The sequence below is a fragment of the Nycticebus coucang genome, chromosome 16, assembly GCF_027406575.1.
Source record: "Nycticebus coucang isolate mNycCou1 chromosome 16, mNycCou1.pri, whole genome shotgun sequence".
NCBI classification, from domain to species: domain Eukaryota; kingdom Metazoa; phylum Chordata; class Mammalia; order Primates; family Lorisidae; genus Nycticebus; species Nycticebus coucang.
The window spans coordinates 95369009-95390944 of NC_069795.1; the positions used below are offsets into that span (position 1 = coordinate 95369009).

The 21936-nt window shown below is 38.5% G+C and overlaps 1 protein-coding gene across 7 annotated transcripts in view; it reads left to right on the forward strand.

Moving 5' to 3' along the window:
* PEX5L (peroxisomal biogenesis factor 5 like) overlaps nt 1-21936 on the forward strand; it is a 301860-nt gene that overhangs the window by 273380 nt on the left and 6544 nt on the right. For all 7 annotated transcript variants that reach the window (XM_053565447.1, XM_053565448.1, XM_053565451.1 and 4 more), the window contains 6 exons: nt 32-148; nt 3770-3913; nt 14130-14200; nt 16209-16406; nt 17375-17540; nt 17916-18073. In XM_053565447.1, the coding sequence (XP_053421422.1) occupies nt 32-148; nt 3770-3913; nt 14130-14200; nt 16209-16406; nt 17375-17540; nt 17916-18073 (854 nt within the window). The remainder of the gene's footprint in view (nt 1-31; nt 149-3769; nt 3914-14129; nt 14201-16208; nt 16407-17374; nt 17541-17915; nt 18074-21936) is intronic.

A 21936-nucleotide genomic window follows, 5' to 3' on the forward strand; every position in this document is an offset into this window, starting at 1 on the left:
TAAATCACTCTTCATTTTTCCTGTCTCCCAGTCAGATACAGAGTTTTGGGATAAGATGCAAGCAGAATGGGAAGAAATGGCCCGGAGGAACTGGATATCTGAGAACCAAGAAGCCCAGAACCAAGTTACAATCTCAGCTAGTGAGAAGGTAACCACTTTTCTCAACCTTTTTGAATCATATTTTATAAATTAGTCAATAATCATTTTGTCTAAAATCCAAGAATTAAAAAGACAATTTAATGTCAGTCTGACAGCGAAGAAATTCAGACAGATAGAAACAATATAATCATCCCAGGTGTGAAGGCTTCCAGGCTAGAACTTAATGCTCTTACTTTTGTAAGTGTTCAGACACTTTGGTGGCTGACCAGAACCTGGAAGCTGATTGCCAGCTGGTTACTGAGAGTGGGTTAGAATGAGAACTGGACTCAATTGGCTGCAATAAACATTCTGGTGCAAATGTCTTTGTTGTAAAATGATTTTTTATCATCTGGGTAAATACCTAGTAGAGGAATTGCAGAATTGAATGGTAGGTCTACTTTTAATTCCTTGAGTTTTCTCCAAACTTCTTTCCAAAAAGGTCGTATTAGCTTGCATTCCCACCAGCAGTGTAGAAGTATTCCCTTCTCTCCGCATCCTCGCCAACGTCTATAGTTTTGGGATTTTTGTGATGTAGGCTGGAGTTAGATGATATCTCATAGTGGTTTTGATTTGCATTTCTCTGATGATTAAAGATGATGAGCATTTTTTTCACGTGTTTGTAGGCCGTGCACCTGTCTTCATCGGAGAAGTTTCTGTTCAAGTCTCTTACCCACATAGAAATAGGGTTATTTATTCTTTTCTTATTGATTAGTTTGAGTTCTCTGTGGATTCTAGTTATCAGACCTTTGTCGGAAACATAACCTGCAAAAATCTTCTCCCATTCTGAAGGTTGTCTGTTTTCTTTACTTACTGTGCTCTCTGCTGTGCAAAAGCTTTTTAGTTTGATCAGATCCCAGTAATGTATTTTTGGTGTTGCTTCAATCGTCTGGGGGGTCCTCCTCATAAAATACTCTCCCAGGCCGATTTCTTCAAGTGTTTTCCCTGAACTCTTTTCTAGTATTTTTATAGTTTCATGTCTTAAGTTTAAATCTTTTATCCGGTGAGAATCAATTTTTGTTAATGGTGAAAGATGGGGGTCCAGTTTCAGTCTTCTACAGGTTGCCATCTAGTTCACCCAGCACCATTTGTTAAATAGGGAGTCTTTCCCCCACTGAATATTTTTGATAGGCTTGTCAAAGATCAAATGGTGATAAGTAGCTGGGTTCATCTCTTGGTTTTCTATTCTGTTCCATAAATCTACCGCTCTGTTTTTGTGCCAGTACCATGCTGTTGTGATCACTAAAGATTTATGGTATAGCCTGAAGTCTGGTAATGTGATACCTCCTGATTTGTTCTTATTTCTGACTAATGTATTTGCTATTCGAGGTTTTTTCTGATTCCATATAAAACGAAGTACTATTTTTTCAAGTTTTTAAAAGTATGACAATGGTGCTTTAATAGGGATTGCGTTAAATCTGTAAATTGGTTTGGGTAGTCGTGATCATGGTATGTTTCTCCATTTGTTAACATCTTCAGCTATTTCTTTTCTCAGAGTTTCATACTTCTCCTTATAGAGATCTTTCACGTCCTTTGTTAGGCAAATTCCCAGATATTTCATCTTCTTCAGCACTATTGTAAAAGGAATAGAGTCCTTGATTGTTTTTTCAGCTTGACTATTGTTGGCATATATAAACGCTACAGACTTGTAACTATTGATTTTGTTTCCTGAGATGCTGCTGTATTCCTTGATCACTTCTAAGAGTTTTGAAGTTGAGTCCCAGGGATTTTCCAGGTATAGGATCAGACCATCAGTGAAGAGTGTGAGTTTGATCTCCTCTGACCCTATTTGGATATCTTTGATTGCCTTCTCTTGCCTGATTGCTATGGCTAAAACTTCTATTACTATGTTGAATAGCAGTGGAAACAGTGGGCATCCTTGCCTCATTCCTGATCTAAGTGGAACTGTTTTCAATTTTACACCATTCAATATGATATTGGCTGTTGGTTTGCTGTGGATGGCCTCTATTAGTTTAAGAAATGTCCCTTCTGTGCCTATTTTCTTAAGAATTCTAATCATGAAAGTATGCTGGATGTTATCAAAGGCTTTTTCTTCCTCAATTGACAAAATCATATGGTTTTTGTTTTTTATTTTATTGATGTGATGTATTATATTTATAGATTTGCATATGTCGAACCAACCCTATAACTCTGGAATAAAACCAACTTGATCATGGTGTATATTTTTTTGATGTGTTGTTGAATTCTATTTGCTAAGATCTTATTGAATATTTTTGCATCAATATTCATTAATGATATAGGTCTATAATTTTCTTTCTTTGTTGGATCCTTTCCTGGTTTGGGGATCAGGGTGATATTTGCTTCATGGACTGTGTTGGGAAGTATTCTTTCTTTTTGTATGCTTTGGAAAAAATTGTATAATATAGATACTAGTTCCACTTGAAAGGTTTGATAGAATTTGGATATGAAGCAGTCTGGTCCTGGACTTTTCTTTTAGGGAGATTTCGTATTGTTGATGCTATTTCAGTAGTTAATATAGATCTATTCAAGGTTTCTAATTCTTTCTGGTTGAGTCTAGGAAGGTGGTGTGCTTCTAGGTCTTGGTCATTTCCTTTAGATTTTCATATTTCTGAGAATAGAGGTTTTTGTAGTAATCATTGAGGATTTTTTGGATTTCTGAAGTGTCTGTTGTTATTTCTTCTTTATTGTTTCTGATAGACAATATTAGAGATTTTACTTTTCTGTTTCTGGTTAGGTTGGCCAAAGGTTTATCAATTTTGTTAATCTTTTCAAAAAACCAACTTTTTGTTTCATTAATCTTGTAAATGATTCTTTTGTTTTCAATTTCCTTTAATTCTGCTATGACTTACTTTATGATAGCAAAAATTTTAAAATAACATGAATGTCCATTAATAGGGGGTTGGGTAAATAAATTTAGTATATCCATATAAATAATTTTAATAACAGAAAAATAATCACAACATTAAACTAAGTCGGGCAACCTTATAAGACAACAAATATATAAAATATGAGCCTATTTGTTAATTTTATATACTCATAGATAATTATTTGTACATTCTGTACTTCTTAAAATATTATAGCCATAAAAAACCTCTGTTACTTTAAAACATGTATTCTCAACAGGGGCAACATGATTTCTAATGGGGTAAAAACTGCTTTGGGGTTGGAGAAAAAACCAAAAACTTAGACATTATAATGGTCTGTAGCTGTCCAAGAGGCCACAGTACATAAACAGATATACAGGGCATAGTATTAACATTTCAGGGGCATCACTGGCAGCACTTAAACCAAAAATATATCTAAAGATTTCAGTATTTTTAAAATCTTGACAGAATATGGTTAAAACGAAAAGAACAACAAAAGTGAGAGAAAAAAACTCCAAAATATTAGCAGTGCAAATATTTAGGTGGCAGAATTTTGGGGTAATTTTCTGTTTCTTTTTATATTATTCAGTATTCTCTAAAATGTATACAATGGAAATATATTATCTTTATAATTAGGTAAAACAGAAGTTTAAATTTAAATTGATCAAATAATTTAAATAAATTAATTAAAATTTAAAGAGAACTTACTGTTCTCTTTAAATTTTGAAGAATTCATTCATGAAGAAATGAATCACCGAATCCCATACTGGCCCTAAACTGTGTTGCAGGGATATTACTTTCACACTGAAAACCCCTTCAAGGACTGGCCTGGAGCATTTGAAGAAGGCTTGAAAAGGCTGAAGGAAGGGGACCTGCCTGTCACCATCCTGTTCATGGAAGCAGCAATTCTTCAGGACCCTGGAGATGCAGAGGTGTCACCGCCCTTCATTCTGCCAGACTCAGAAAGTGGCTGCGTATACTAAGGAAGGACAGAGGGTGACACAGAGTTATGCTGGGTGGCTTCTCATCAGTTAATGGTTTCCAAAGGCATTAACCTAGCTCGGTCTATTTGTTTGAAAGTTACATGTACAAATGGGTACATGTTTTCTAGCCAGGTTCCTAATGGGCAGTGCCTATAGTCCCCAGAAATAAAGATTAGGGACAAGAAATAAAAAAGCAAAATTACCAACCTGAAAGTTCCCCAGTACTTTTTAGGAGGCAAAGTGTCTGGGTCTCAAGTTACACCATATATTGACCTTGTTTTACTCTCCCAACATTTGTTGAGCACATACTATGTCCCCAAAATTACACCAGGTCCTGGCTTAAAATATCGAAAAACTGGAAAAATGTAATGAATAAAGGACATGTTTGTGGTCTATCTGGGGAGATAAGCAAATCAGTGAGAACAGGATCATAAGGTAATATCAGCATTACGGATGGAGGCTAGGAGAGAGGGACTTAAGCTGGAGTTCCTGTGCCAGAGAATCCAAAACTGAGTTTTGAGGGAGGGAGGACTGAAGACCACAGGGGAGTGAGTTATTGATAAGAAGGAATGGCACATGGTAAGCAGAGGGACAGGAAACCTCCTGTCAGGCAGAAGGGAGGACAGAATGGTGGTGAGGCAGCAAGAAGAAATAGACAAGAGTTTGAGTTTAATCTAGAAGCCTTGGGAAACTACAGGGGACTATGGTGGGCGAGGTGTACCAACAGGTTGTATGTTAGAAGAAACTCTTTCTCTGAGATGAGAAGGGTGCTTGGAAACAGAGGCCAGGAGACTAGCAAAGAGCTTCTGTAGTCCTTAGTCCACAAAGTTTCTAAACCTGTGAGGGCCTGTGATAAGCTAGTGGCAGTAGAAAGGCTTCTTTTTTTACTTCATGAGTAATTTTCAGGAATCATTTTATAAGAGATATTCCCAGAGGAATTTGCAGAAATTTTAGGGACAGGTATATATGGTGCTGTGAATACAATTTAGAATCGTGGTTAAGGTTCCAGGTTCTGCTGTTCTAACTTCATGAGTTTAAATTTCTGCTCTACCTGTTAGCCAGAGGAGCTGGGACAAGTCATTTAAACCCCTGAGTTTCAGTTTCCTCATCTATAAAATGAAAATCATAATAGTAACTGTCTCATTGGATGTTGTGAGGATTTAATTAGTTAGTACAAATAAAATGTTTGACACAGTGCCTGGCACATCAGTATTTAGCCTTCATCATTATTACTGGTTGTGTACAAGAATGAGAAAACTGATCGCTAGTTAAAACTCCTAATACCGAAAGAAAGAGGCAAGATGGCGGCCAAGTAACAGCTTCCTTGCATCTGGGCACCGTGAGTCTGGAGAGATAGAACTCCAGGCATCTCTGGCTGGTGAGATCTGCCTATAATCATCCCTGTGAGGATACAGGGAGTCAGTGAGAGACTTCTGGACCCCAAGAGGAGGACTAAAACAGTGGAAAACTGGCAAGTGGTTGCGTGTATTCAATTGGTCTAAACCCGCCGGCACCTGTAAGTACAGTAGCAGTGAGACTGCAAACCGGAAAGGCCTTACCTGTGAACTGTTTTGGTGTCTTTGAACTTGGCACTCAGTTGCACTGCCTTGGGGAGAGCTTGAGCAGGAGTGCTGAGAACTTTGGCCATTATCTAGGGCCCCAGTCTGAGCCGCTGAGCCAGACGGAGCTAATAGTGTTTGGCTGTGGACCACAGGGAGCCATTGGGAGAGAACTGCCCGGGTAAGCTCCGCCCTCAGGGTCACAGAGCAAGAATCAGGCAAGAGCTGGTAACCTAGTGACTGAGTGGCCTAAGGGCGGGGACTGAGCCACCTTACAGCCCTAACCCTCAGAGGCAGAGTGAGACCGGTTTTGGCACACTGGGTAAGTGGATAGCCACTTCAGCAGAGATTCCAGCAACAAGCTCTTTCCTGGGAAAGCTTCTGCTCAGCAAGTTTACAAGTTTAAAGTGCCTTTTAAGATGGCTAAAGAGAGATTTAGAGTGTCTACCCAGTGGGGTTTGAGAAATCAGCAGCCTCCAGTCGTATCAGCACTGTGATTAACATCTCATACCCCAGAAGACCACGTGTTGCCCAGACAATATTCAACATCATATATATACTGCTTTGTTTTTGGTTGTGTTTTTGTTTTTTCTTTTTTTGTTTGTTTGTTTGGTTTCTTTGGGGTTTTTTTTTTGTTTATTTTGACGTTGTTGATGTTGTTTGGTTTATTAATTTCAACCTTTTCTGTACACATTTTTTTTTCTCTCTCAATTTTTCTAGTTTAATTACAATTTCCTATTGCTGGCCTTTTCAATAACTAGGACCTCATTTTTGCTAGTGTTTCTACCCCTATTATTTGTTTTTTCACCCAATTTTATCCCGTAAAGTTTTCTGTTTGCTTCTTTTGGTTTGGTTTATAGCATTTTTGTCTTTCCTCTCTACTTGGTGGAGGTGGGGTACTGTGTCTGATCAGGTTAGCAAAGAGCTGATGACCTCAAGGGAACCACCCAACCGGGCACCCCCAGAAGGTGGGGTTTTTTTAAGGTTATGTCAAAGTACCCTACTGTACACCTATATTGCTCTGTCCCCCTCTTTCTGTGCCTCTCTTCTTTTTGTCAATGTTCCTTTTACCCACACCCTCTCCTTTCTCTATTTTCTTTTGGCTCGTTCCTCCTTTCTTTCATCCCTTCTTATCCTTCAACCTTCTCATCCTTCTGGTCCTGTACCAAAAGGACTCATCAAAACTTAGTCCACAGGCACGGGAAATTAAAGAGCAAGAGGAAGTGAAAGGAAAATTAGGGCAGGAAAACAGATAAAAGAAATTACTCATGAGGAAGAATCAGCAGAAAACTCCAGGCAACATGAAGAACCAGTCAAGAACAACCCTGCCAAGGGACCACGAAGTAGCTATTGCAGAGGATTCCACCCATAAAGAAATGTTAGGAATGACGGAAAGGGAATTTAGAATACACATGATCAAAACAATGAAAGAAATGATTGAAACAATGAAGGAAACTGCTAATAAAGTGGAAAATAACCAAAAGGAAATCCAAAAACAGAATCAAATAAGAGATGAATGACATGAAGAATATAGAAAGGATATAGCAGAGCTGAAGGAATTGAAACAGTCAATTAGGGAACTTAAAGATGCAATGGAAAGTATCAGCAACAGGTTAGACCACGCAGAAGAAAGAATTTCAGAGGTAGAAGATAAAGTTCTTGAGATAACTCAGATAGTAAAAGAAGCAGAAAAGAAGAGACAGAAAGCAGAACATTCACTGTCAGAATTATGGGACTTTATGAAGCGTTCCAACATACGAGTTATAGGAATCCCAGAAGGGGAACAAGAATGCCCCAGAGGAATGGAAGCCATACTAGAGAATATTATAAAAGAAAATTTCCAAAATATCACCAAAGATTCTGACACACTGCTTTCAGAGGGATATCAGACTCCAGGTCACCTCAACTCTAACCAAGCTTCTCCAAGACACATTGTGATGAACCTGTCCAAAGTCAAGACAAAAGAAAAGATTCTGCAAGCTGCCAGGAGTAAGCGCCAGTTGACCTACAGGGGCTAATCCATCAGAGTGACCACAGACTTCTCTAATGAAACTTTCCAAGCAAGAAGACAATGGTCATCTACCTTTAATCTACTTAAACAGAACAATTTCCAGCCCAGAATTCTGTACCCTGCTAAGCTAAGCTTAAAAATTGATGGAGAAATCAAATCATTTACGGATATACAAACATTGAGGAAATTCGCCACAACAAGACCAGCTCTATAGGAAATACTTCAACCTGTTCTACACACTGACCATCACAATGGATCAGCAGCAAAGTAAGAACTCAGAAATCAAAGGACAGAACCTAACCTCCACACTGATGCAAAAGATAAAAGTAAGCAATGGACACTCACAAAATAAGATGAATAGAATACTTCCACACTTATCAATTATCTCAATAAATGTTAATGGCTTGAATTCCCCACTGAAGAGATATAGATTGGCTGACTGGATTAAAAAACACAAGCCATCCATTTGCTGTCTACAGGAAACCCATATGGCTTCAAAAGACAAATTAAAACTCTGAGTCAAGGGTTGGATGACAATTTTTCAGGCAAATGGAATTCAGAAGAAAAAAGGAGTTGCAATCTTATTTTCAGATACATGTGGATTTAAAGCAACTAAAGTCAAAAAAGACAAAGATGGTCACTTTATATTGGTCAAGGGAAAAATACAACAAGAAGACATTTCAATTCTAAATATTTATGCACCCAATTTAAATGCTCCCAGATTCTTGAAACAGACCTTACTCAGTCTGAGCAATATGATATCTGATAATACCATAATAACAGGGGACTTTAACACTCCTCTTACAGAGCCGGACAGATCCTCTAAACAGAAATTAAACAAAGATATAAGAGATTTAAATGAGACCCTAGAACAACTGTGCTTGATAGACGCATATAGAACACTCCATCCCAAACATAAAGAATATACGTTCTTCTCATCACCCCATGGAACATTCTCCAAAATTGATCATACACTGGGACACAAAACAAATATCAACAGAATAAAAAGAATTGAAATTTTACTTTGTATCTTCTCAGACCATAAGGCACTAAAGGTGGAACTCAACCCTAACAAAAACTCTCAACCCCACACAAAGGCATGGAAATTAAACAATCTTCTGTTGAATAACAGATGGGTGCAGGAAGAAATAAAACAGGAAATCATTAACTTCCTTGAGCATAACGACAATGAAGACACAAGCTACCAAAACCTGTGGGATACTGCAAAAGCAGTTTTGAGAGGAAAATTTATTGCTTTAGATGCCTACATTCGAAAAACAGAAAGAGAGCACATCAACAATCTCACAAGAGATCTTATGGAATTGGAAAAAGAAGAACAATCTAAGCCTAAACTCAGTAGAAGAAAAGAAATATCCAAAATCAAATCAGAGATCAATGAAATTGAAAACAAAAGAATCATTCAGAAAATTAATGAAACAAGGAGTTGGTTTTTTGAAAAAATTAATAAAATAGATAAACCATTGGCCAGACTAACGAGGAATAGAAAAGTAAAATCTCTAGTAACCTCAATCAGAAATGATAAAGGGGAAATAACAACTGATCCCACAGAGATACGAGAGATCATCTCTGAATACTACCAGAAACTCTATGCCCAGAAATTTGACAATGTGAAGGAAATGGATTAATATTTGGAATCACACCTTTTCCTTGACTTAGCCAGGAAGAAATAGAGCTCCTGAACAGACCACTTTCAAGCACTGAGATTAAAGAAACAATAAAAAAGCTTCCAACCAAAAAATGCCCTGGTCCAGATGTCTTCACACCAGAATTCTATCAAACCTTCAAGGAACAGCTTATTCCTGTACAGCAGAAATTATTCCAAAAAATTGAGGAAGAAGGAATCTTTCCCAACACATTCTATGAAGCAAACATCACCTTGATACCAAAACAAGGAAAAGACCCAAACAAAAAGGAGAATTTCAGACCAATCTCACTCATGAATATAGATGCAAAAATTCTCAACAAAATCCTAGCCAATAGATTACAGCCCATCATCAAAAAAGTCATTCATCATGATCAAGTAGGTTTCATCCCAGGGATGCAAGGCTGGTTTAACATACACAAGTCCATAAATGTTATTCAGCATATTAACAGAGGCAAAAATAAAGATCATATGATCGTCTCAATGGATGCAGAAAAAGCATTTGATAAAATCCAGCATCCTTTTCTCATTAGAACACTGAAGAGTATAGGCATAGGTGGCACATTTCTAAAACTGATTGAAGCTATCTCTGACAAACCCACATCTAATATTTTACTGAATGGAGTAAAACTCAAAGCTTTTCCTCTTAGAACTGGAACCAGACAAGGTTGTCCTCTGTCACCTTTTCTATTCAACATAGTGCTGGAAGTTTCAGCCAATACAATTAGGCAAAACAAGGAAATAAAGGGAATCCAAATGGGAGCAGAGGAGGTCAAACTCTCCCTCTTCTGACGACATGATCTTATACTTAGAGAATCCCAAAGACTCAACCACAAGACTCCTAGAAGTCAACAAAAAATACAGTAATGTTTCAGGATATAAAATCAATGTCCACAAGTCAGTAGCCTTTGTGTACACCAATAACAGTCAAGATGAGAAGCTAATTAAGGACACAACTCCCTTCACCATAGTTTCAAAGAAAATGAAATACCTAGGAATATACCTAAACGAAGGAGGTGAAGGACCTCTATAAAGAAAATTATGAAATCCTCAGAAAGGAAATAGCAGAGGATATTAATAAGTGGAAGAATACACCATGCTCATGGACGGGAAGAATCAACATTGTTAAAATGTCTATACTTCCCAAAGCAATCTACCTATTCAGTGCCATTCCTATCAAAATATCAACATCATACTTTCAAGATTTGGAAAAAATGATTCTGCATTTTGTGTGGAACCAGAAAAAAACCCGTATAGCTAAGGCAGTTCTTAGTAATAAAAATAAAGCTGGGGGCATCATCATACCAGATTTTAGTCTGTAGTACAAACCTAAAGTGGTCAAGACAGCATGGTTCTGGCACAAAGATAGAGACATAGACACTTGGAATCGAATTGAAAACCAAGAAATGAAACTAACATCTTACAACCACCTAATCTTCGATAAACCAAACAAGAACATACCTTGGGGGAAAACCTCCGTATTTAATAAATGGTATTGGGAGAACTGGATGTCTACATGTAAAAGACTGAAACTGGACCCACACCTTTCCCCACTCACAAAAATTGATTCAAGATGGATAAAGGACCTAAATTTAAGGCATAAAACAATAAAAATTCTCAAAGAAAGCATAGGAAAAACACTGGAAGATATTGGCCTGGGGAAAGACTTCATGAAGAAGACTGCCATGGCAATTGCAACAACAATAAAAATAAACGAATGGGACTTACTTAAACTGAAAAGCTTCTGTACAGCTAAGGAGACAACAACCAAAGCAAAGAGACAACCTACACAATGGGAAAGGATATTTGCATATTTTCAGTCAGACAAAAGCTTGATAACTAGGATCCATAGAGAACTCAAATTAATCCACATGAAAAAAGCCAACAATCCCATATATCAATGGGCAAGAGACATGAATAGAACCTTCTCTAAAGAAGACAGATGAATGGCTAACAAACATACGAAAAAATGCTCATCATCCCTATGTATTAGAGAAATGCAAATCAAAACAACCGTGAGATACCATCTAACCCCAGCGAGAATGGCCCACATCACAAAATCTCAAAACTGCAGATGCTGGCGTGGATGTGGAGAGAAGGGAACACTTTTACACTGCTGGTGGGACTGCAAACTAGTACAACCTTTTGGAAGGAAGTATGGAGAAACCTCAAAGCACTCAAGCTAGACCTCCCATTTGATCCTGCAATCCCATTACTGGGCATCTACCCAGAAGGAAAAAACTCCTTTTATCATAATGACACTTGTACTAGACTGTTTATTGCAGCTCAATTTACAATTGCCAAAATGTGGAAACAGCCTAAATGCCCACGAACCCAGGAATGGATTAACAAGCTGTGGTATATGTATACCATGGAATACTATTCAGTTATTAAAAAAAATTGAGACTTTACATCCTTTGTATTAACCTGGATGGAAGTGGAAGACATTATTCTTAGTAAAGCATCACAAGAATGGAGAAGCATGAATCCTATGTACTCAATTTTGATATGAGGACAATTAATGACAATTAAGGTTATTAATGGGGGAAGGAAAAGCAGAGAGAGGGAAGGAGGGAGGAGGGAGGGGCCTTGGTGTGTGCCACACTTTCTGGGGGCAAGACATGATTGCAAAAGGGACTTTACCTAACAATTGCAATCAGTGTAACCTGGCTTATTGTACCCTCAATGAATCCTCAACAATTAAAAAAAAATACACTTTAAAAATAAAATAAAATAAAACTCCTAATACCTTGTTGGTCAAATGGGATAGAACTGAGAGCTGGACTTGTTAAAAAAAAAAAAAAAAAAAACAGGTAGATAAATAGATTTGTTGTAGAAGAGAAAATCATTATATTAATAGAAAACTACAGGTTGTATTCCTTAAAATAATATTAATGTAATCTACATTTATAAACACTATGTATTTTACAAGGTGTTTTCATGTATATTATATTATTTAATACAACCACCCTGGGAGGTTAAAATACACACACACACACACACACATATATTATTGTCCCAAGTATCAGCTTCATAAATGAGAAAATTAGGGCCATTGGTGACTAATGGATCCCAGGCAAGGATCCAGGGCTTCTGAATCTATGGAGAATTCAAAACTAAGGTAATTACACTGCAGGCAGTAAAAATAACACCATGGCCAAAAGCTAGGAAGAAGTTCCCCGAGAAAGACTATTTTATTAACTTTTTCCTAAGAAGCATGGAAGGTGAAATCAAAATAGAGGCTGCCTTATGTACATTTGGAATATTAAAAATGATATTCTGGGGGAAAATAATGAGTATTTTTTTTTTCAAAGATAGTTTCACTTTATTGCCCTCAGCAGAGAGCTGTGGCATCACAGATCACAGCAACCTCCAATTCCTGGGCTTAGGCGATTCTCTTGCCTCAGCCTCCCAAGTAGCTGGGACCTCAGGTGCCTGCCACACGCCTGGCTATTTTTTATTGAAGTTTGGCTAGGGTCAGATTTGAACCCACCACCCTCAGTATATGGGGCCAGCACCCTATCCACTGAGTCACAGGTGCCGCCCGAGTATTTTTATGAGTGTAGAAAGCATATGTGGCCAAGCATGGTGGCTCACGCCTGTAATCCTAGCACTCTGAGATGCCAAGGCAGGCAGATTGCCTGAGCTCAGGAGTTTGAGACCAACCTGAGCAAGAGCGAGACCAAGTCTTTAAAAAATGGTCAGATGTTGTGGTGGGCGCCTGTAGTCCCAGCTACTTGGGAAGCTGAGGTAAAAGGATTGCTTGAGCCCAAGAGTTTGAGGTTCCTGTGGGTTATGACGCCATGGCCTGCAACAAAGTGAGATTCTATTTTAAAAAGTAAAGAAACAAAGAAGGCATGTGTGATAATAATCCACGACAGGGAAGCTAATACAATTTTAAAGGCACTTTAGAATGTGCTTTCCCAGAGTTTTCTTTGAAATGTCTATCGCATTGATTTTATGCCTGGGAGAGTTAGATACTACCCAGACATTGTTAAATCCCTAAGACTCTGGTACATCCCTAACCCCAGCTAGCTTGAAGACTAGTGTGTAGATTTTGTTCATATGTGTTGCTCTTGTAATGGTATGAGAATAATCATTCTTACAAGCATATAGATAGAAATTTACTATATTGAAACTTAATTCTCAATATAAAAAAGTTATCTGCTTGAAGAAGTTCTTCATATCATTTACAATCGCAAAGGATTGCAAACAACCTTAGAGTAAGAGAATTAGTTGAATAAATAATGGGATGTTCATCCAACAAAATTAAAAATGATGAGGATTTGAGGATTTTGTGAAAACATGAAAAATGCTTGAGATATAGCAAAAAGTATAAATGAAGATTATAAAATTCTATATACATTATGATTGTTTTTATATCTGTTTTATACATTTTGACAGTGATAACATTAAAGGGGTAGACAAATTGTAGGAGGTTAATTTAATTTCATCTTATTTTTTCTAGTTCCTAAATTTCCTGTGAACTCTTCTGTTTGATTTTCATGTATACCAGCTAATTTCATATTGTAACTCTTGAGATTGCTTATTGCAAACTTTAGACTATTCAAGCTACATTTTAAGATTTTTTTCCACCCTTTTTCCTCATGACTGCATAGTTTTACGTATTTGCCTTTTGGTTTTGAGATACAGAATATCATGAAATCTCATAAATTCAGAGGTTTCCATAGCACTGGGTTACAGGAAAGGATAACTACTGAAAGAGTTTGGAAATAATAACAGAGGCTCTTGACCTAGACACTGCAAGAGAGTTTGGATGAAGAAATGCATGTGATATTTTTCGCTTTTGCAACGTCCTTGCATCTGAGACAGGTTACTCAGCATAGGAGATCCATCACACGTAAACCAACTCAGAGCACGTGAGTAATTCCGCTTCACCTTGCAATACTAACATCAGCTGTTGTTTCCTAGGCATGGCAGTTCCTCGGGGTAACCCAAGCAGAAAATGAAAACGAACAAGCAGCTATTGTCGCCCTCCAGAGGTAGATGAAACTACGTGCAAAATTGTGGGCCTAGGGGACACTTGTTAATGGACTTCTGAGTTTCAGATTTGCCTGTTGATTTTTAGTGAAGTGCAGAGTAACGAATGCAGCCAGGATAAATGCCGGGATACTGCGTATCGTTCACTCCTAGCTCTGGGAAACAGCCTGCCATGAAGTGCTGTTCCCAGATCACAGTGTTCTGCTGTCTGCAAGTCAGTTGCATTCACTGGCAGCAAAGAAAGTCTTTGTTAAAAGCAACACAAAATAGAACTCTCCAGCCTTCTGCAGCATCTAGAAGTTTTCTTCAGGAAAAACATATGAAAAATACTAACGATCTAGAATACTTTGCGGGTGAAGAGTGGGAACAGTGGGTGGGTGTAACACATTCTACTTTATTAGATCTCCTGTTTAAATCTGGAAAAATAACCTTTATAAAATAACTCCTGCTTCCCTGTCCTTTTTTGTAAATACTTTTAATATATCGTATAGGAAGAGAATATATGTACACACCTATATATTCCATATATTATGTGGATATAATTATGAATATAATCTCTGTGTGTGTAAGTGTATAAATCCCAGAGTTTTAGAATTATAGAATGTCAGGACTCCAAACCCTTAGAATTATAGGGCTTTGCAATCTTGGAATCATAAATTTCAAGATTCTGTTGATGTCTCATAACGTAACGATGCCTGGGGTATCATCCTGCCTTTTCCTATAGATAAGAAAATTGGGGATTCAGAAAAGGGCAGGGTCACATAGATAGAATGTAACAGAGACAGAACTCACACCCTCACCTCCTACCTCAAAGTTTGGAGCTTTGTGTCAGGGGTTCTCAAACCTGCTCACACAGGCATAATAAAATCATATTTTTAAAATGCCCAGGCATGTGCCAGAATTAAGATTATGTGGTCAGAGCTGGGGGCCAAGCATTATATCATTTTCCACACTCCCCCTAGGTGTTTGTAATGTACATCTAGCATTGAGAACATCTCTGCCTGGTGCTATCTTGGAGATTAGGATCACCACAGAGACAGGTCAAGGACTGTCTTATCTAGGGACTGCATCACATCGTCACCTGGGAGCTTGTCATACCTGCACAGCCACCCCCCGCCCCTCCCTCCCACACACACAACCAGGCCTCCTGTACCAGAATGCAGCTTTTACAAGATTTCCAGATTGTTCACATGCACTTCAACATTTGAAAAGCCCTTGCTAGAGGCCAGTGAAATAGAATGAGGGAGAGCAGCTGTAAACCCACATCAGTAATCTATAAATACAGGAAATGTCCCTCTCCTTTGCAAAATACTACACAAGCTTTCATCTCTAGATGTTCAATTTCAAGTCAGTTCTCTTTGGGGATAGGGTACATTTAATATACAGTAGAACCTCCCTCATGGACCACCTCCCTGTGTTGACCTAATTTTCCTAGACTGGATACAGTCTGTGATACATGCACCATACATATATATTAGTACAGCAAGGCCTAGTTCTTTATGTTGACCAGTTTGTTACAATCCCTGGGGTGGTCAACTTAGAGAGGTTCTACTGTATTAGAATGGCATTAAAATAATGATATCCCTACCTCTCTTTAGATTAACTACTAATAAATTATGTGCAAGATAAGCTACACTTCTTATAGTTTTAAAACCATTTATTAAAAATGCTAAAACCTGGCAGTCATCAGGATTTTTTAAATTCTGCTTAGGTCCCAATTTTCATGTGGATAAACATGGTGTTTTCTAGGTACTTGAAATAAACCTAACAATGATTTTACAACATTTAATTAATAAAAACCTAAAACCTGGCAGTCATCAGGATTTTTTAAATTCTGCTTAGGTCCCAATTTTCATGTGGATAAACATGGTGTTTTCTATGTACTTGAAATAAACAAACCTAACAATGATTTTACAACATTTAATTAATAAAAACCTCAAATTTTCTGAAGAGCTATCAGACTCTGGCTCCAAAAACCATCTAAAATTGGCTTTTTTCTCCTCCTTTCAGGTGCTTAGAATTACAGCCCAACAACCTGAAAGCTTTGATGGCTTTGGCTGTGAGTTACACTAACACCGGCCACCAGCAGGATGCCTGTGAAGCTCTGAAGAATTGGATTAAGCAAAATCCAAAGTACAAATACCTTGTGAAGAGCAAGAAGGGATCTCCAGGCCTGACCCGGCGGATGTCTAAGTCCCCAGTTGACAGGTCTCTTTCTCATTCTATTACAGCCCACAGTAAACCCCCACAGACACAATTAGGCCCCTTAAGGGTAATGAATGAGCCTCAGATAGCTGCTGCTCCCTCCAGGACAGTCTGTAGGGCAGCACTCTGCAGCACAGATTAGAGAGGTTGATGCCAAGACCCAGGCCAGGCTTTCCACACATGCTCTACATTATGGGCACTCACATTTATCTGAGCACCACATTTTAGACTTTACCTAAAGTATAATAAGTACTGATGCTCCATGTTTTATAAAGTTTGAGAATTAGGAATGGGAAAAATGGCAATCCTGTCTTCTAGAAATCTTATTTTCTGTCAACAGTAAATCTTGCTGTTAAATCTTTTCTCACTGAGCTATGGATTTGCCCATTAATGCTCAGAGGACCAACACAACTCTCTTCCTATGAATTCTGCACTTAGCACAGCTTGTATCTGTGTACAGAAAAGTATTTAATGAAAATAAGCCAATTTTTTTTTAACATTCAATAATACAAGTCCTCCCTTTAACCTATTATAAACAAAATTCTCTGGTCTGCTATGAAAAGATACTTCTTGAAATAGAGTCAAAGGTTTATTTATTTATTTATTTATGTTTATTTTTTTGAGACAGAGTCTCATTCTGTTGCCCTGGGTAGAGTGCCATGGTGTTATAGCTCACAGCACCCTCAAACTCCTGGGCTCAAGTGATCCTGTTATCTCAGCCTCCCAAGTAGCTGGGACTACAGGCACCTACCACAACACCCAGCTAGTTTTTCTATTTTTAGTAGAGACAGGGTCTCATTTTTGCTTAGGCTGGTCTCAAACTCCTGAGCTCAAAGCATCCTCCTACTCCAGCTTCCTGGAGGGCTGGGATTATAGGTGTAAGCCACCACGCCCAACCTATAATCAAGAGATTTAATAGGAAATCATCTTTAGACTATTCAGATTATAAATCTAATTTTTTTCTCTCATAGCTCTGTTCTGGAAGGAGTGAAGGAATTATATCTGGAAGCTGCCCACCAAAATGGAGATATGATTGACCCAGACCTGCAGACAGGCCTAGGGGTGCTGTTCCACCTGAGTGGAGAATTTAATCGAGCAATAGATGCATTTAACGCTGCCTTAACTGTTCGGCCAGAGGTAAGACAGCACAGTACGGCAAGCAACCACACAGTTCTCTGTGACCCACACACACCTCTGTATTTCTTCCCCCTTTATTTCCCTGCTGCCAATGGTTTAAAGTGACCAGTACTAATGATGTGCTACTGTGGCTGTCAATACTGGAATACCTAAAATAGAAACATTAATCCTATGACAGCACCAAAGGGTAGCTGTTCTTTGATGAATTAAAGTCATTTCACAAAGTTGTCCATAAAGATTTTTGAGTAACTCTCCAGGGTCCATCCACGAGCACTGGGAATATTTTTAGCCACCTCCCTTCCTCTGCAGAGAAATGTGGGAACATTCTGTCACTGTGGCATGTGCTGGTTTAGGGAGCTCTGGTTTTGTCACCAGGACTATTCTCTGTGGAACCGTCTCGGGGCAACCCTGGCCAATGGAGACCGCAGCGAGGAAGCTGTGGAGGCCTACACGCGAGCTCTGGAGATTCAGCCCGGCTTCATCCGGTCCCGGTACAATCTGGGGATAAGCTGCATCAACCTGGGTGCCTACAGGTAAGTAAGAAAAAAGGCAAGAAGGAAAGCCCCACGCCCAGGACCAAGTTGAATACCCCTAACGGTGGTTTCCAAGAACAAATACCTCCCTTCATAGAGTTAGTCCTCTTCCTCCTCCTGTTAAGGCTGAATGTGGAAGCTTCAGACTCTGAGGTCTGTTTCAGCAGGATCTAGGTGCTCAGCTGGTCCGCGGTGCTCAGCTGGTCCGCAGTCCTCAGAGAGCACCAATCATCTGTTTCCCAGTGTAGGCATCTTGGGAAACACATTCCCAGGCCCTACCATTCACCCCACAGCCGCCGCTGAGATTTCGACTCCTTCAGCTAGGTTAGGACCAGGTGTCTGGGTTTGTAACACCCCCAAGGGCAACTCCTTGACAAATGTGCTCAGTGCAATCTTTCATTTTCCACATAAGGATAAAAACAATCCTTGGGGCATGAGCCAGGAGACCCAGCAAAGAGAGTCTGGAAGGTCCCAGAACCAGTGTTTAACAAAGCAAAACTAAGAATCCAGGTTTTCTAGAACCTAATGTACCAACACAGTTATTAGGGAAAAAGAAACAAAAGCGGGTTGCTGGTTTGAAATGCCTTCTCACCCCTCATGGCTTATCATCATTATTCAGATCTTTCCTCTCCATCTCGTCTCCATTATCAGGGACCATAAATGACCTTTGGCTAATAAAAATGTGGGTGATCTTTGTTCTCCTTCCTTTTTCCATTTTATTTATTTTCTAAATAAACAGATATTGCTTTCATAATTGGAATAAAGAACTAAATGTTAGTTTTGAACCCTACAAAAAATGAAAACTTCTTCATTCTCAGAAAGAGCCAGGCTCCCCCATGGATACTAAGGGATGACTGTACTCAAAGTTATTCATTGTTTCTCTGAAATTTAAATCTAACTGTGCACTCTGTTTGTTTTAGATTTGTAATTTATTATTAAATTACATAACAAATCTTCTATACAGTCAGAAAATGCACATTTGGATGAGAACAAAATTAAGTACAAATACACAAAATTGGTTCCAAGAAACTATTTTCAAAGCAAAAAGTTCGAAAGTGCCTTTGGAAAAGAATGATTTTTGCACCCTATGTTTTTATTTGCTAACTCTGGCAAACCCACTTGACTGGGTACTTTGGGACATCTTAACTAAGCTTTGTGGGTCTTTTATTGTCACGCCAGATGTGGGAAATCTGAAAAGTGATAAACACTTTTTTCTCTTGGAAAAAAGACCATCACGTGAGACCATCATCATAAACCTTAAATGAATTCTAAAAGAAGTAGAACTTGAGGTGTTAGGGTTTGCTTAGGAATAACAACCTTCAATAGCAGTTTGGCTCAGAAGAAAGCCAGGAGCTGGTACAAATACCTCCATATTCACAAAAGTCTTGGGACCTCTCTCCCAAGAACTCAAGGTGCCTGTGGCCATAGCTATAGCATTTGCTGTTTGTTATCTCACATTTTCTGTAAAGAGTCAAAGGTAAGCTCTGCCCTAGTGCTATTTACAACTGAAATAAAAAGGAGACTGGTAGGCGTGAAATTTGGAAGTAGCTTAAAATGTTCTGCCTTTGTCGAAAGGTACCAGAGAAGAACTTGGACCAGCGAGTCTTAACCTTTTCAAAAAGGAACATTGCTTTTTAGTGGAAAAAAAGTTCATTTCTTTTAGGGGTAATATTTTTACTATTAGTATAATGAGAGAAAGCTACTATAAGGTGAATAATGCTTTTAAATGAATAAGCTCTTTATTAATCCTGACAGTATACACAATTTAAAGTTATACATACATAAGAAGTGAAACATTGGGAAACGATAGCACACGTATGCTTGTACATTTGCAAATCCCTCACACTTACACATGCACAATCTTCTGAGATCCCTAAAAAGACTTTTAGTCACCCGATTACACTAAGAGGATTTTTCTCAGGTCAAAACTTACCACAAGGTGGGGAACAGGTTTAGACTATGGAAAAAAAAAAAAAACAACTGGAGTTGTTTGATCAGGTTAACAAATCAGACTACTCTTCTGTTACTCTCCAAACCCCTCTGAATTTATTGCCACCGACTTGAAGGCTGGGAGCAGCCAGCGAACAAGAGCATTTCAACATCTTTCTCCCCACAGAGTGCTTACAGTTCTAGATGATGAGAGAAAACTGGAAGACATTTTCAGGAGAGCTGGGAAGAGGGGTCAGAAAGGGCCTCTCAAGCAGGTTCCCTGTGCCCATCCATTTATAAATCCTCTTTTCTTGCTTGATGACAAGAAACTCAGAAGAGGGGTGATGAGAACGCCCACTGCGCTGTACTCCAGGCTGCTGGGTACAGCATGACCCTTTCCCAGTAGCCCGTTACCGTCAGGCAGATCTAACACTAGAGATGAGCAAATGCCCAGATCACGTGCATTGGAATTAGAAATTGAGCCTCACATTCAAGGCTTCTTACCAGATGCTTAATAACTGGTAAGAAGCCAGTTATTAAGTTATTCTTAATAACTCGCAGAATTAAATGACATCAAGTGGGCGAAAAGTTTTTGAGAAGAGTAAGGCAGATAGAAACTAAAGCGGCACAATTATTCTTAGCAAGGATCAGTTTGTCAGACACATGCTGCAAGGTTGGGCAACATGAGGTGGCTGAAGAGGGCAGACCCAGCGTGTGCGCCTGGCCCTGCGCACAGCCAGGACTAGTGGACTGGAGGAGCTGGAATCCTCATAGCATCTAATTCAGCTGCTGTCAGGATCCCTTCACTCTTTTAATGATTATTAAGAACCTCAAAGGACTTTTGTTCGTGTGGGTTATATCTATCAATATTTACCGTATTAGAAATGAAATTGAGAACATTTTTAAAAACTCATTTAAAAACAATAAAACTCACTACATGTAAATGCTTTACAAAATGTAATTGTTTTCCAAATAGCAGAAAAAAATTTAGTGAGAAGAGTAATGTTGTTTTACATTTTTACAAATTTGTTTAATATCTTGCTTACTAAACTCTCCTATCTGCTTCCACGTCCAATCTGTTGGGATGGCAACACGTCATGAAGGTTGATACCCCACATCAGTTTGGACAATTCTACTGTGTGCTTGTGAAAAATGGGATGTGAGAAGGCCAAATAACATCTCTCTTTTATTATGAAAATAATTTTGACCTCACTGATCCCCAAGGTTTCCCAGACCACACTTTGAGGACTATTGATCTTCCTCAGGAAGAGCTTCCCCATGAATCAATTCAACCGCTCCTCACAAGATTTTCAAACGTCTCTGTGGTCCATATGATATACTCGGGGATGCTGAGCCTTGGAGAAGAGGAGAAATTTGCCTAAGGCTAAATCGCTGGGCTATAAGCCCAGGTGCTCTGATAATAAACTTAACTCCACCCCAGCTGGGTTCTGTATTTCTATCCCTACCAGGAAAAATGAGACCACTTTGTTTCTTTTTTTTTTTTTTATGCTTATTTATTTATTTATTTATTTATTTTTATTTTATTTTTATATTTATTTATTTTTTTTTTTTTGGTTGGGGATTCATTGAGGGTACAATAAGCCAGGTTACACTGATTGCAATTAGAGACCACTTTGTTTCTAAGTAGGGCCATATTCTTCCTCTTAAACTCTACTTATAGAAACCACATCTGCAGGTGGATTAAGTCTTCTAATCATCCCTGCTGTGGAGGAAAATCAAATGCATTAATGAGTTAATGATGATTTTGCTATTATTCTTCCTCTCGCACATGACATTCCTAAAATAAAATTTGCTTGTCTTTTTTCTTTCTGATTTCACTTATTTAACAAATGTCATTCACTTAAGAAAGTGAGAGAACCAGCAAGTTGTCTATCTGATCATCCAGAATGCCATGAAGAGGTGATTTAGGATTT